The sequence below is a fragment of the Phyllopteryx taeniolatus genome, chromosome 3 (assembly GCF_024500385.1).
Source record: "Phyllopteryx taeniolatus isolate TA_2022b chromosome 3, UOR_Ptae_1.2, whole genome shotgun sequence".
NCBI classification, from domain to species: Eukaryota; Metazoa; Chordata; class Actinopteri; order Syngnathiformes; family Syngnathidae; genus Phyllopteryx; species Phyllopteryx taeniolatus.
The window spans coordinates 31,280,718-31,294,686 of record NC_084504.1 but is presented as its reverse complement, the minus strand read 5'-3'; the positions used below and the strand labels follow the sequence as shown (position 1 = coordinate 31,294,686).

Genomic DNA, 13,969 nt, shown 5'->3' with positions numbered 1-13,969 from the left:
CATTTTAATGCCACATTTTGTGTGTCCGCTGTATTTGAAGGAGATCCAGCAGCAGAGGGCAGCACACAGGATGATGCAAGTTTTTAACCAGATCAAACCTGCCAGCATTAAACACTCCCCAAAGTATGTGTGTTAGAGTGATTTCTCTTGCACGTTCACACACCATTGAGTCTGCGCTCATTTGCCATGCCCACCGTGCCAGATTTCTGGACGTATCATTGGTCCTTTGGCATTCGAATGGCCAGTGGCTGACAATCGAAAGGAACATGTCTGGCAACTTCCGAAAGTACAACAACAACACAGGAGAGGAGACCACACCTTCCTGTCCACTGGAAGAGCTACTCCTAGCGTTCTCCCACTGGACCTATGAGTACTCGTGCCGAGAACTGCTGGTGCTTGACGTACAAGGTCGGTCTCGCTAACCCGGACGTGTTTTCACAGAATTTACTGTAGAATTGATAGCACCATATACAGTAACGTATACACACTACTTCCCAAAATAACCGAAAAGGCACTATAGTCATTACAGATGAACTTAATTTGACCTTCTCTAAATTAAGGAATGTACATCCAACTGTTCACTGTGTAAGTACTTTCTCCATAACTTGCTGTTCTCCACCAAGGAGCTCAACGACCAATACATGGACATCCTTGGAACTGTATTGGTTCACCTGTTGTGAATGTTGCCGTTAAGCTCCTTGCTAGAGAGCAGCAAGTTGTTCGAAAAGTGCTGAAAGTCCATTTAGGCTCATTTAGAATTTTCACCTGAAAGCCAATACCCCTAACCTTTTGCGAGTCGTGTATATCCCATTTTCTAACGACAGGAGTAGGCGAGGAGCTGACGGATCCAACAGTCGTTATGGCAGAAATGCACAGGTATTACGCCAACTTCAACAGTAGAACATAGCCCGAGTTCTGCAGACGCTGTCTAAAATAGGTATTCCTTCCAAAAAGATTTGTCATTTTTGATGCTGTCTCTGTTCCGAGCCACAGTGGCGCCGTGAGCGAGATGCTGTTTGGTCCTGACAACCTAGGAGATTCTGCCATCAATGCTTTCCTGCTAAAACACTCCTGCGGCGCTTGCTGCCACACATTGGGCCTCACAGGTTAGAAATGTACACAGTCATTAAGCAATTGGATTTGAAATCAGAGCGGAAGACGACGTGCCATAAAATATGCGTGCATGTTGTGCATGTATTAATGCACTGTCACCTCGGTGTTGTCACTCAGGAGGCCAAAGTTGGCTCTGAGATAAATCCGCAGCAACTTCAAATGAAGACCACACATACTGTATCAACAGCCAGCTAATTAAGCCGCGAGCGTTCGTTTATTTCTATAACAACGGTAGTGTTCGAGGCGGGGTGGCTGGGGGTGGCTTTTGCTTTGTGCGTTTGCGCTGCATAGCCTTTGATTACGTATTAATCATGTCTTTGTGCTGGCAATGCGCTGCTGAGACATTAGCTTTGATTAGCTATTAATTAATGTCTCTGGGTAGACACGATACCAGCATCTAGAGGATAACTTGCTTGGAAAGGAACTGTGCTCAAAAACAAACAAGTGCAGCAAACAAACATACAGCCACAGTTGTTTTGCTATTTCAAAGGTACGTTGTGCTTCCTCTTCCTCCTCTTATGTCCTCTCCAAGATTTCTATAACAAATCAAAACAAATTATTCATGATGGAAGCATGGAGTTCCTCAAAGCCCTGTCAGTATTCTCTTTCTTGTGCTAATGACTACGATACTGCAGCGACATGTCGCTTACTGATGTTTCTCTTGTTCAGCTTTAAGGCGGCATCTGGACACGTGCAAGAGCAGCAGTTGGGCAGAGCCCACGCCGGGGGCGGCAGAACGAGAAGATGAGGAAAAGAAAGCCTCATTTTACCTTTGACCCATGAAGTAGGCAAAAAAAAAAGGACACTCATACACACAGACAACTCTGACAAAAATATTGGGCCTTAAACATATACTGACTTACAGTAAAATAAGCAAGTTAGAATTAGTGATTGAGACACACATACAGTATGTATCCATTTCAAGTATCATACATGTCATATAGATGCTAATATATTCTTTTTGTTCACCAAAAAAAACCCAACTAATTATGAGCAAGGTGGAATTGCTTGGGAAAGATGATCAGTACATGCTGCTTTTGTAAATCATTTGTTCAGGTATACATAATATTGTTGTGCGTGTGCGAGACAGAAAAATGAGGCAGAATTTCACCCATAAAATTTATTGTATTTTTTTTTTTCTTCCCACAACAAAATGTCTACAAAAGCGATAAAATATAGAATTTAACAAAAATCACTTCAGACCTTCACATTATATGTACACATATCAAAGGAGGACTCAGTAAAGGGCCCTGCATAGCTCTGAACTTCAAGCCATTCTATTCCGTAACACGTGGGTGTCTGCGACGCAATTAAATGCAAATTTATACATGCACACGCATTCTGATTTGAAAAAGAAAGTGTTTGCACGGAGGAGCTCATGGATTGATAGACGGAGCTCAGAGTCCTGCAGAGTCCTATATGACCAAATGAAGAAAGCGTCAAATTTCAAAATGGTTTGCCAGTGTAACCAAATGCACAATTTCCTTGAGTTTCCCCTTTTTATGATTGCTATCTCGAGTCAACTCAAGAAAATAAAGCATCTGCAGCCCACTTTCAGTCATTCCTCTTCTCACAAGCTATGGCACTTTGAAAACAAAAGAAAAGATTCGGTTTTTTTTTCCTGTTTTTTTGAATATATAGAATTTTGAATGTTGTTATTTTTTGAATTTTGTTTTGTTAGTCCTGTGTAAAAGAGGTTCCGTCAGCCCAAATACCCTTTTTTTAGGTATTGGTCACAGATTGCTACATTTTCTTTTATTTGCTTCTTGCTTGCACTCAAAGACATTCTAAACAATAAGTTAACAATTTTCAACACTACTTGAATTGCACGCATAAGGAATGCATTGAGAAAGCTTACAAAGCATCGGTAGACAAAACATTGTCTCATTCTCACAGTATCTGTCTCTCTCTCCCACACACACGCGCACACACACACACACATACACTTCGGTTCTTTTCAAGAAAGGTAGGAGGGTTTATGGATGTAGTGTGTTGGACAAGGTCCAGGAAATGTATTTAAAAAAAAAACCAAGTGTATTAAAACGTCCGTGCAGTTTGTCAGAGCCATCGTGTGGAATGTCGACTGTTTTATTGTGCGCTTTTAAATGTGTTTGTCTGTGTTGATGGAGTGCTAAAGGCGTATTGAGTTCAGTCCCTCACACTGAACAAACGACTCCATAACATTCAGAAAAGTTGACCCTCTCCCCCACAGCACGGGTACTGTATAAGAGTCTCTGATCCGGTTCTATAAGGCCAGTACAGAAAGGGCCGTTCACTGACTGGTGATAGCAACTCACACATTCAAATGTTTATAGAAAAAGAAGAAAAACCAAAAAGCGTTTTCACCCAGTTGATCAGTATCTCTTAAATTCCTTGTGTATAAATAATAATATTTTATTTAAAAGACCATCAGATTGTTGGGAAATCACTTCGAACTGAGTTCATTCTGGATCCCGTCTTAAATCCCTCCCAGAACCCCACAATATGGTGAGAAAACACAAATATGCCCCAAATGTTTCATTGCGATGAAACGTCATGCAAATAGAACAGAACAACAATAGGCTAATAGTAATAGAAGAATAGTAGACATAATAAGAACAATAATAATAGTAAATAGTAATAAAATAAAAAATAATCTTACAATGCAAACATGACAGTAGTAAATGCCTCCAGTTCTTATTGCTACAGTGTCTTAGTTACAGTGTTTCTGTTACCACTCATTCTTGCCAGCACATCTCTCACGACCCCATCCCACCTCTCTGATTCACAGTCTAACAAGGGAAAATAAGAATGGCTCACAAAAGACTCCGGAGTCAGAGTTGGAATTCACTGTCCAGCGTTGTTGTGACGTTGCATGATTCACAGTTGACCAGTGAACTTCCCACTTGGTCCCAAAAGCAGCAAAAAAAAAATAAGCAGTAAACATGAGCATACGCAAGTGATGACAAGAGCACATTGATATGGAGCTAATATCTCTCCTTGTGCTATACGTCACAATGCTTATCACGTCATCTGGGCATGAACGACATTTGGACAGTGAATTCATGCCCCGTACACAGACGCACACTAATCAAAGCCTTGTCTGGGCAGATTCCATTGCTAGCATACGCTGCAAAAAAAGTACTTCTATTATAATGCAAAACATTTGTTTGTCAATTTGCAAAAAATATGAAACCCTCTTCTAATGCAAAGTCAGAAAAGAGTTGCTCCCTGAGAGATGCTATGTAGTGCATCAAGCCTTGTTTACGAGCAAGTGATTGTCTTGTATGGCGTCGCCGGCCTCTCATCTGGGTTGTGGGGTGAGAGGTTGAATGAATTAAATCCACGTACGAGTTGATCTAATTTGACAAGTAACTATTTCCACGCATACGACAAGCATTGCATTTGGCCACTGTGCAAGGAACATTGGTATTCGGATGCCGGCAACACATCCTCATGGAAATACGTGTAGTTGATCTCAAACTGAAGTGCTTGGGCCAATTTTACAAATATTAGTCTCCATTTTTAAAATGTTTTTTTTTTTTTTTTTTTTAAATTGATTTATTTTTTTTAAAAAGAATAAAGCAACATTATTATTTTGTTGTTTGTATCCAGGGAAAAAAATTCGTCATACCTCATACAGTTAAGAGAATAATGCATGCGGAGCATCTAGTGGCTCAAAGCAGAACTGCGCAAACGCCAAGTCCTCGTTTTCATGCAAGGCTCCTAATCAAAGATGAAATGTTGAGCTCACGCAGCTTCGTGTTACTCAGTGGCCAAATTGTAATCGGAACAACATTAAGGCAGAACAATTCCAACAAAAGAGATCATTTATAAGTGCTAATGAATGTCATGGCTAACAAAAAGCAAACAAGGTGATTGTCTATCACATTTTTCTGTATAAATTGTCATTTAAGAACTGATCATTGGTATTTAGGGTGAGTTTTGTTCACGTCTGGCAACCAGCGATCTGTGTCTAGCCTAACCACAGCTCATATTGTGTCTTGCTAAAAACACTAAAAACAGAGTCTGGGATGGAATTTACTACCATCTAATATAGTGCATTTGAGTTAAAATTGCTACCCTGTTCCGAACAACAGAAAATGGGAAAGGGGATCTTCAAGATTTAAAAAAAAAAAAAGGCAGTGTAAAAGTTATTGCTCTCTGGGTTCCTTCATATTCACAGCCCGGAGTGGTCCAGGATGTCCAGGGAGGCGATGTGCAAATAGTGACGGGATAATAATTCAGGTCTTTGAAGATTGCAACGTTACCTTCTATTGAGATTAAGTTTCTTTTCTCATTTCGCTCTCCAGTGGTGAAAATTCCCACCACTCTGAAGTCAAGTTCCTTTCATACAAGGAATATATGGGGCACAGTTTGGGGAATTTTCTCGACTAAGAAGTTGGACTTTCTGATTGGTTGTTTCTCTATGATTGTTCAAAAGCAATCCATCTTTTTCAGATTTAGTTATTGCAGCAACAATATAAAATATCCCCGTATATATCTTCACCTCGAAAAGTAGCTAGTTTTTTTTGTTTTGTTTGTTAATCCTTCATATGTTCTTCTTTACATCTCTACATGTTTGCATCAGAAGGGTGCTATTCCTTCTATACATATGAACAAAATCCAGACAAGGCTTCTATATATATAAACAAACAAAAACTGACTCCCAGTTTTACCCAATATTCCTTTACAAGTCTTAACTTTACAAATTCTGTACACAAGAAACTATCAGTTAAAATAAAAACACTTACAGTGTAGACAAGGAATAATTAGCCACTGTCGACTGTTGTATATTTAAATTAGGACTAACTTATTTTAACAGAAGTAATACTGGAATCTGCTCTGTACTAGGAGAATATCTACAATAGCTTCTCTAATTCCACTGTTCCCTCCCCCATTCGGCATTTTAAAACTATTTCTTCATCTCAGAATAAAACCAACAATGTTTTTTTTCCCCCCGCCCTCCTTTTTCAAATTCAAAATAAATTTGACGTACCCATATTTTAAGACTGACACCATAAATTGTTCCTAGATTTTTAAAGTCTGTACATTTCTGGTCAGGAGACAAGAAGAAGTCCCCGCTAAGGTTGTGGCTCGGGGGCGCGTTTCATTTCTATATACATTCTTCAGACTGTATCGGTGAATAGGATGGGATAAGTGCTGGACATTCCAAGTATTGTTGGCGGTAACTGTACGTTTCTGGTAGGTGACCCCTCACCTCCACAGCCTCAAATGAAACAAGGGGAGCTGTGAAATATGATGAGGGCATAGTAGATATTGCCAATGTTGTCTTGTCAGTCACAGTGGTCCTTTTATGCTCTCGTTCCTCCACTGACATTATTTGTTGCAATGGTGCAATAGGCAGTCACTTGGGCATGGACATGGCGGAGTTCGGGTCGGGATTGAAGAGTTCTTTATAGAGAGGAGGGAAGAGAACGTTGACTGTCTCTGGATGAAGCTGCTGGAAGGCTTGGAGCTCCTCCGTGTGGAGCGTACACAGAGCAGACAATGTTGGGATACGACTGATCAGCTGACAGAGAAGAGGGACAAAAGAAAGATTTTCATTTAGTTAAACACACTATACAGTGAAGCTAATTGGACCAGAGCTGGGTAGTAACGTGCTACATTTACTCAAGTGACATTTTGGATGAACAGAGTAATTTGAATGCGCCATACTTTGTACTTTTACTTGTGTATTAATGTTAAGAAAAATCAATACTTTTACTCCATTACAATGATCGGCATGCCGCTCTCTACTTTTATTTATCACAAGGCAGTCACATGACTGCACGGAAAGCCTTCACGGGCCAATCAAAAGGGCTCATTTTGGGGGGGGAAACCCCCAGGCGCGCGAGTATTTATTTTACAGACTCCGAAAAACAAAAACTTTATGATGGCGTTCAGCCCACTTCTAACTTAAGAAAACACCTTTCGGCAAGTTTCGTATGTTTCTATTGTTGTTTTTGGCAGCGCATTAGCCCTATTTTATGGTCATAAATCCCTGTAAAACATGCTTCTTAGGGATGCCATGCTGTAATCTTAATGTCTCTCTCTCGGTCTCTCTCTCTCTCTCTCAATCTCTTGCACGCACGGATGCATACACACACACAATGAATAAGTCTGTTCAGCAAACAGCTTTTTTATTCAGTCAATAAAATAATAAGTGAATAAAGCAAATAATGTTTCAGTAGGGCCCAATGCATGTGTTGTTGGTTTCTGGGCACTTAAAAAGTGAAATGGTGCAGGTGTGTGCGGACTCCCATATATTATTAATTTTGATTTTATTTGACATTGACATTCATTTTTTGTTTTTTTTAAATCAGAAGTTCCTCACCAGGCACTTGATTTTTTTTCACTGAGTACTTTCCTACTCTTACCTAAGTCAATATTTGGCGGGCTTTTACTTGAGTCATATCATTCTAAAGTAACAGTACTCATACTTGAGTACAATATTTGGCTACTCTACCCACCTCTGAATAGGACGCACACCCAACGGGAGACTGAGATCACACTGGCTGTTCAAATCTCATTTGACATAAAGGCAAGCATGCATCACACTGACCTTTGCCTGAAACATGACAGCAACTAAGATAGACAAATGCGCATTTTAGTCCAAATGTTGAAATGCTGCTTTTACGGCCCGCCAACAAATGAAACAAATGAATGCGTCACTTAGATGCGGTGATTATAATGTCGTTATGTACGTCGTCTCCTTTCACTGTATTCAATACTGAATTGAAAATCCTAAACACAGCTGCAACAAATGAAACCGATGTGAACGTACTACAATTCCAATCGTGCCTCCGGTTTGTGACAGTTATTTTAACACTCAAATTAATAGATTTTTGAATGCATTCACTAATTAGGAAGAAAATATTTTGTTACATTTTATTTCCAAAATGAGTTAACGGGATCTGGAGGTCAACGTTTAGGTGTATGCACTGTATGTTTAAAGGTTCATGCAGACCCAACGTTAACTGCCATACACGGTATTGACGCATACATCTGGCCTCTGTTTTTAACATACTTTTACATATACAGTATGCGGGTTACTGTGATCTTCAGATCCTGTGGGCGGAGGTCGTACAGGTCAGTCTGCTCTTTTCGCTACGGGAACAATTGATACGCAGATTAATCAATGTTTAAGTCAGGAACGTCTCACACACGCCCACCACTGAGAGAGTTAAATTGTGGAAATAAATGCATTAAGCTCAATCACTATACATTAAAAGTCTTCATATTGCCCATGTTGTGTAACTGAATATACTTTTTTCCTAGCTAAATCAAACTCAACAGTGTAGACCTACATTCACATTTTGTCATTTGGTCCGTGATCTATTGGTGTGTGCGTGTGCGTGCGTGTGCGTGTGTGGACTGGCTGGCTATATCTGGGGCAAATGCTAATTAAATTAGGTTGCTTTCTCCTTACAGCATAGTTGGGGCCAAATACTAAACTATCCTTCAAATATCTCAGTACTACTCTCTGCTTTCAAAGTGTGGACATGAGCAGTTGAAAGGCAAAAGCGTTTTGCTCATTCTCCTCAAATCACCTGCTGTGTGAAGGTGTTGCGGGATGACGATTGTGACTACGAAGGTTTGGCCTACCTTCGCCAGTGCATCCTCGTCCATGTGGTTCTTCTGCATAATGTGCTGCAGGGCAAAGTAAATCTTCTCCTGGAGTTTTTGGACTTTGCGGGGCTCCATCAACCACGGACGATCTGAAAAGGAAAGAGAGTTGTTTGTTTTTCATACGCAATGTACAGCGGTTCCACAAAAACGCTCCCTGATTTCATGACGTTATGACATCACAACCAATAAAAATATGCTGCTGAAGCTGGAGTCCATAGATTCCCTATCAATGATATTTTACTTTACTTTCTGTCTTGCAGCCGTTAATACACTTTCTTTGAGGGATGAACTGTTATTGGTCAGAATTACCCAGCGATGTTAATCAATTGGATGCGACCATGTGTTTTTTTTTGTTTGTTTGTATTTTAGCAAGCTGGTGCACTGCTAGACTGGCATCTTGTTGTTAGGAGATTTCTCACAGACTGCCAAACACATTGATGGATAAGATGATTAGATGTTCTGCAAGTGGCCTTCAACGTCAACAGACCTAACTGCATGTGACTTCTTTCTTTATAAAGCTAATTTATGTACACCCCATGTATTTCCGGCAACCCTGGATGAGCTTAAAATAAAAATAAAAAAGAATAATGATAATAGTACCACTGAATCAGTACGTATCATCACTGTATATGCAGCAGTGAGTGGGCGGAGTTACACTATTCCATCGATGTTTGCAGAGTAACCAGAGGGGGGCACAGCGAGTGTTTGTACTGCTCGCCTATACCACATGAAACCTTCTGAAATCATGGATCTCTAGCTACTAAGTGTGAAAAATATCAGAATTAAATTACATCTAAAATCAGGGAGCGTTTTTGTGGGCACCCTCTATATTTGTGTTCTGCACTTGAATGCTTCTTTGATTCTAATACAATTAGGGGGTGTCGACTGACCTGTGGAAATGAGGACAGCTGCCGAGAAGAGAGCGATCTCCTCCTCCGTCAGCTGCAGTGAGCACAAACTCTTGGCAAAGTCAAACACCGCGCTCACTAAGTCATCACAACCTTGAAGGAAAACACAAAGACGAGGACAGAGGAGAGGAATAAAGTCATTACTCTTTTTCTAGTCCGTAATGCTCAGAGGAACATAACTATTTTAACATGACAAATGATCCATGTATTTTTCCTTCAATTGGCCCTGACTGTCAATCACACCTAAGAGAATTGTACAGCGAAACACGTCTTACCCAGAGCTTTGAACATCTGCATGCCTCCATACTTCCCCTCAAAGAGCACAGTGTTGTTGAGAGGGTTGAAGGCCCTGCACATCCTCACCAGGACGACCTCTAAACAACCTGAAAGAGCCAGGAGCAGACCTGAATGTCTCCTTGCTGCATATTGTACAGGCTGAGTAAAGGCTTTTTCACAGCGCACTTGGCAACACGCAAGTCGCCGTCAACTGTCCCCTTCGTTGTGTATGTGCCGAGGGGGGCGGGACCACGTGGCGCGGCAAGTGCAGAGGGCGACTGACGTGAATAGAAAAATATTCTATTCTGGAGCGACGTCGTGGTGACATCAGAAAGCACCTCCAATAGGAGAAGGCCTGGCCGAGTAATTGGTGGAGCTGTCCCGTAAATGGCATGGGGGGAAATGGAGAAAACCATAATAAATGCGGTGTCCCAAACTTTGGGACAATAGAAATATGATATACCGAGATGTGTCTGTAGGAGGCTTTCAAAATGCTCCCTGTCTTCCTGAACTACACCTCGACGCGTTCTTCATGGAACTATAACTCACGAATGAGCTTATTAACTCCGAGATCCTGATGTGAAATTAATATGGGATGCACACATTCCTTTTTTTATTTTTTTATTTATTATTATTTTTTTTTTCTTAAGCTGCTTCTTAAAATAAGCAAAGCCAGGTCTTTCTTTATGTTATGTTACGCTACGTCAGAACCTCCAAATCTGGGAATGGTCGGCATCGGTTGCACCGGGATGCCGTTGTCCTTGCGCGCTGCCCCGCGGACCTTTCCCGCTGAGCAAGTGCGGCGTGAAAAGTCTTTGAAAAGGGCAATAGAAGACGACTCACCTGATTTGAGCAGGAGAATTTGGTCATTTTGACACAGCTCCATAAACCCTGAGATGCGCTTGGCGAACTCTACCACATACTGGATCGCATGTGTGATCTGAATGGCGCACTGCTGCCACAACACGTCCCGAGGCTGAAGCACGGCACATTTGTTACTTGGATCGAGACAGGTAGTGTATGTCCCTTTTATTCATGCCATTACATACTTGTGATTTAAAATCAGTACATACTCCTATTGCATGCCATTCATTGTTCATGAAGAAGATGAAATAAGTGAGGTTTCATTCAAGTGTACAATGCATGTCATTATGGCAGAAAACTACACAGGAAATTCTAAAGTCCAAATTGAGCACATCCAACATAGGGATGGTGTCAAAATCAAAATCAAAACAAAAAGCTCACCTTGCCCTGATACATTTTGACCTCCTCGTAGGAGTGCGTCTGCCAGGCCAACTGCTGCAGCTCCTCTGAGGTGTACTGACATGTTTCCAGATGAGACTTGATGATATTCTGAGCAATGCGGTCTGGCGGAAAGGAGGTAAGTCAATTCAGTATCTGCTTAACACTCAGTAAAGTCATCCATTTGCTCAATTACATATACATTGGATACAGAGGTGTCCGTGTGGCACGTGTGTTTACACTTGTTCTGTATGCATGTATGTATTAGTAGTTAGTAGGTTGCTATAGTATATAAGCGATTAGAGCCTTTGTGAATGTGTCAGCAATTTGCTATGTTGTCATCCGTTCTGCTCCAAGATTATCATTCTGACGCACATTCTCCCTGCAGGACTGGATTGTCGAAATTTCAAATGATGGCTATGTGCTCTCTAGCGATGACGTAATCGTTACCTAGTTCTCCCATGCTGACGTTGTTGTGTCCCAGTTGACTGTCCTGGTAGCCTCCGTAGCTGAACAGGTTGGGTACCGGCGTCAGGTCGTACACCGGCTCCTGTTTAATGTGCTTCATGCCTGACATGTCCAAACCCGACTGGTCTGGAGACGGCTGGGTGGAATCCATCCCATAGTAGCCCCCTGGAAGTCCGGCGCCATTGCTGTGGGCACCCTTGGGCAGGTCGATGACATGACCGTTGGCATAAGTGCCCCCAATCTCATGGTTGAGGGTTGACAGTCCATTGGTTAGGCTAGATGAGTAGACACGTGCCAAAGCTTCTGCTTCTCCGGTCTGTTGCTGCCGCTGCTCCTGTAGTCGTGCTTGGTGCTTTTGGACCTCTGCATACAGACTGTCACGTTGTTTCTTGGACATGCGGCCAAACTTAACCGCTAACAACATCAAAAAAGAGTGAGAGAGAGAGAGAGAGAGAGAGAGAGAGAGATTTTTCAATGAACAATATCAAAACAACAACGCTTGTTATAGTGAATATTCATATTTTGTCCTTGCATTTTGGACTTTGTCTGTGGGAATGTTTATGTGGTCCAAGGTCACTCATGTTGGCCTGGTTCGCAATATCCCTGGTTCTATTTCATCCCTATTGGTGGGATTGAGTCAGGTTCTTCCTTACTAAACTCTCTCAGCCACCCACCCAATGGGGCACAGTCATGCCGGTGCAGCAAAAGGTTGTTCCCCAAAATTGGAAATATAGAATTGTCCAAAATAGGTAAATTACTACTTGAGCATTTACATGTCAATGTTCATTTCACGTACAGGATCCAAGTCCGGTGTAGATGAAAATGGCCTCACCATCTCTGGACATTCCTAGGGCGAGACACTTCTGAAGGCGGCAGTGTTGGCACCGGTTGCGGTTTGTTCTGTCGATGAGGCAGTTCCTCTGGCGGGGGCAGGAGTAGGACGCATTGTTCTGCTGACTCCTTCTGAAGAATCCCTGATTACACGTCAACACAATGCATGAAGACTGACTCACAGGTATCTGAACAAAACAGACAAACGACTTTTGTGATGTTGTGTTGTCTCCCACTTGATGAAGTCTTACCTTACATCCCTCACATGTGATGACTCCGTAGTGGATCCCAGATGATTTGTCTCCGCAGATTTTGCATGGTATAACTTCGATTTGGGCTGCAAGCAGAGCAAGGCGTACAAAGACAGATTTTAAAATGTTAGCTGAAGTAAAGCTTAACATGGTCACTTCAGCGAACATATTTTTAGAACCTCAGTCGATGGTCTTATTGGAGAGTAAAAAAAAAGAAAATGCACGTAACCTAGTTGGCTGTAAGAGCGCAGTGAAGTGGCAGTGCGTGCGTCTGTGTGTGTGTGTGTGTGTGTACTACACAATGTCTGAGAGTTATGAAAACACCTTCACAAGGGCAGTGTGACATGTAGACCTTCTGTATGTCTTTGCAGGAGTTTCTCTTAATGACTGCGACATGGCAGACCGCACGCACGCTCCCAAGCACACACTCAAACACCTCGGCGACAACGCTGCACTAATTGTGGCTCTCATCTCTCGTCTCCCACTTAAAGGAAACACCCCTGCAGGTTAGTAATGTTGCCCATAATTAAAAAAGACAAAAAAATGTTCCATCACTGCTGACCACTTTTCACTCCAACGATCAAAATTTCTACCACTTTTTCACATTTAAGCCTTTCTTTCCTTAATCATTCACCCACATACCTATTTTAACTATACTTGACGTCCTTTTAAAATCAAAATGTATTACGTTTCCTTTTAAAATGTTACTCACTGTGTATAGGCAGCTCCATGTACAGCCAAAACCAAAGGCCACAGTATTTCACTGGAACACACAAGCGCACCTGTTGCTCGTGTATCTGAGCCTATCATCCATCGTCTATGGAAAGCGAAAGCTGCACTTCCTGTTAAGTGATAGGTAGCTGTATGCAGTGACAGGCAGGTCTGTCTGCTGAGATTGCACACTCTCTAAAGAGATTATGCGGCCGATCTAATCCTAAATTATTTCCCAACAAGCTGGTGGTGCTGAACACTGTCCTAAACGCTGCTAAGATATCCACTCACCGTCGTTCAGTTCAACGGAAATTCGGCAAATTTTGTTTGATTTGCTGGAAATGCATCAATAACCCAAATGGATCCACGTGCCATGTGCATGGGTTAAACTCAATTTTGCTCAAAATGCTCACGGTGCACTGCAAATGACAAGAAATAATACTTCTCTGATGGTGTTGGTAGCAACTTACTGGGTAGTTTTGAAACAGCTCTTACTCTGAACTCTTACTACGTTGTGAAGGTGAAGTCCAGTGAAAAGGCTAGTAAGTCAGTCAGTCC

At 41.7% G+C, this 13,969-nt stretch overlaps 2 protein-coding genes and 1 long non-coding RNA gene across 14 annotated transcripts in view; 2 read left to right on the top strand and 1 right to left on the bottom strand.

Annotated features, from left to right (window-relative positions):
- Positions 1 to 3,177, top strand: part of trpm6 (transient receptor potential cation channel, subfamily M, member 6) — a 17,392-nt gene extending 14,215 nt beyond the window's left edge. For 8 of the 10 annotated variants that reach the window (XM_061768609.1, XM_061768608.1, XM_061768610.1 and 5 more), the window contains 6 exons: positions 41 to 123; positions 203 to 408; positions 825 to 876; positions 994 to 1,106; positions 1,646 to 1,706; positions 1,783 to 3,177. In XM_061768609.1, the coding sequence (XP_061624593.1) occupies positions 41 to 123; positions 203 to 408; positions 825 to 876; positions 994 to 1,106; positions 1,646 to 1,706; positions 1,783 to 1,861 (594 nt within the window). In that variant the 3' untranslated portion in view covers positions 1,862 to 3,177. Of the gene's footprint in view, positions 1 to 40; positions 124 to 202; positions 409 to 824; positions 877 to 993; positions 1,107 to 1,645; positions 1,707 to 1,782 lie in introns of those variants that run through there. The other 2 variants (XM_061768606.1, XM_061768611.1) reach the window with 2 other exon arrangements.
- The window catches only part of rorb (RAR-related orphan receptor B), a 24,454-nt gene continuing 12,703 nt past the window's right edge, over positions 2,219 to 13,969 (bottom strand). Inside the window, exons 1-10 of one of the 2 annotated variants that reach the window (XM_061768620.1) lie at positions 13,413 to 13,758; positions 12,701 to 12,786; positions 12,451 to 12,592; positions 11,601 to 12,032; positions 11,154 to 11,275; positions 10,752 to 10,884; positions 9,908 to 10,015; positions 9,615 to 9,725; positions 8,701 to 8,813; positions 2,219 to 6,625 (exon numbers count right to left, since the gene is read on the bottom strand). In XM_061768620.1, the coding sequence (XP_061624604.1) occupies positions 6,461 to 6,625; positions 8,701 to 8,813; positions 9,615 to 9,725; positions 9,908 to 10,015; positions 10,752 to 10,884; positions 11,154 to 11,275; positions 11,601 to 12,032; positions 12,451 to 12,592; positions 12,701 to 12,786; positions 13,413 to 13,431 (1,431 nt within the window). In that variant the 5' untranslated portion in view covers positions 13,432 to 13,758 and the 3' untranslated portion in view covers positions 2,219 to 6,460. Of the gene's footprint in view, positions 6,626 to 8,700; positions 8,814 to 9,614; positions 9,726 to 9,907; positions 10,016 to 10,751; positions 10,885 to 11,153; positions 11,276 to 11,600; positions 12,033 to 12,450; positions 12,593 to 12,700; positions 12,787 to 13,412; positions 13,759 to 13,969 lie in introns of those variants that run through there. The other variant, XM_061768621.1, reaches the window with a different exon arrangement.
- Positions 11,166 to 13,969, top strand: part of LOC133475579 (uncharacterized) — an 18,064-nt gene continuing 15,260 nt past the window's right edge. Inside the window, exons 1-3 of one of the 2 annotated variants that reach the window (XR_009787875.1) lie at positions 11,166 to 11,289; positions 12,417 to 12,633; positions 13,072 to 13,206. This is a non-coding gene — a long non-coding RNA (uncharacterized LOC133475579). The remainder of the gene's footprint in view (positions 11,290 to 12,416; positions 12,634 to 13,071; positions 13,207 to 13,969) is intronic. The other variant, XR_009787876.1, reaches the window with a different exon arrangement.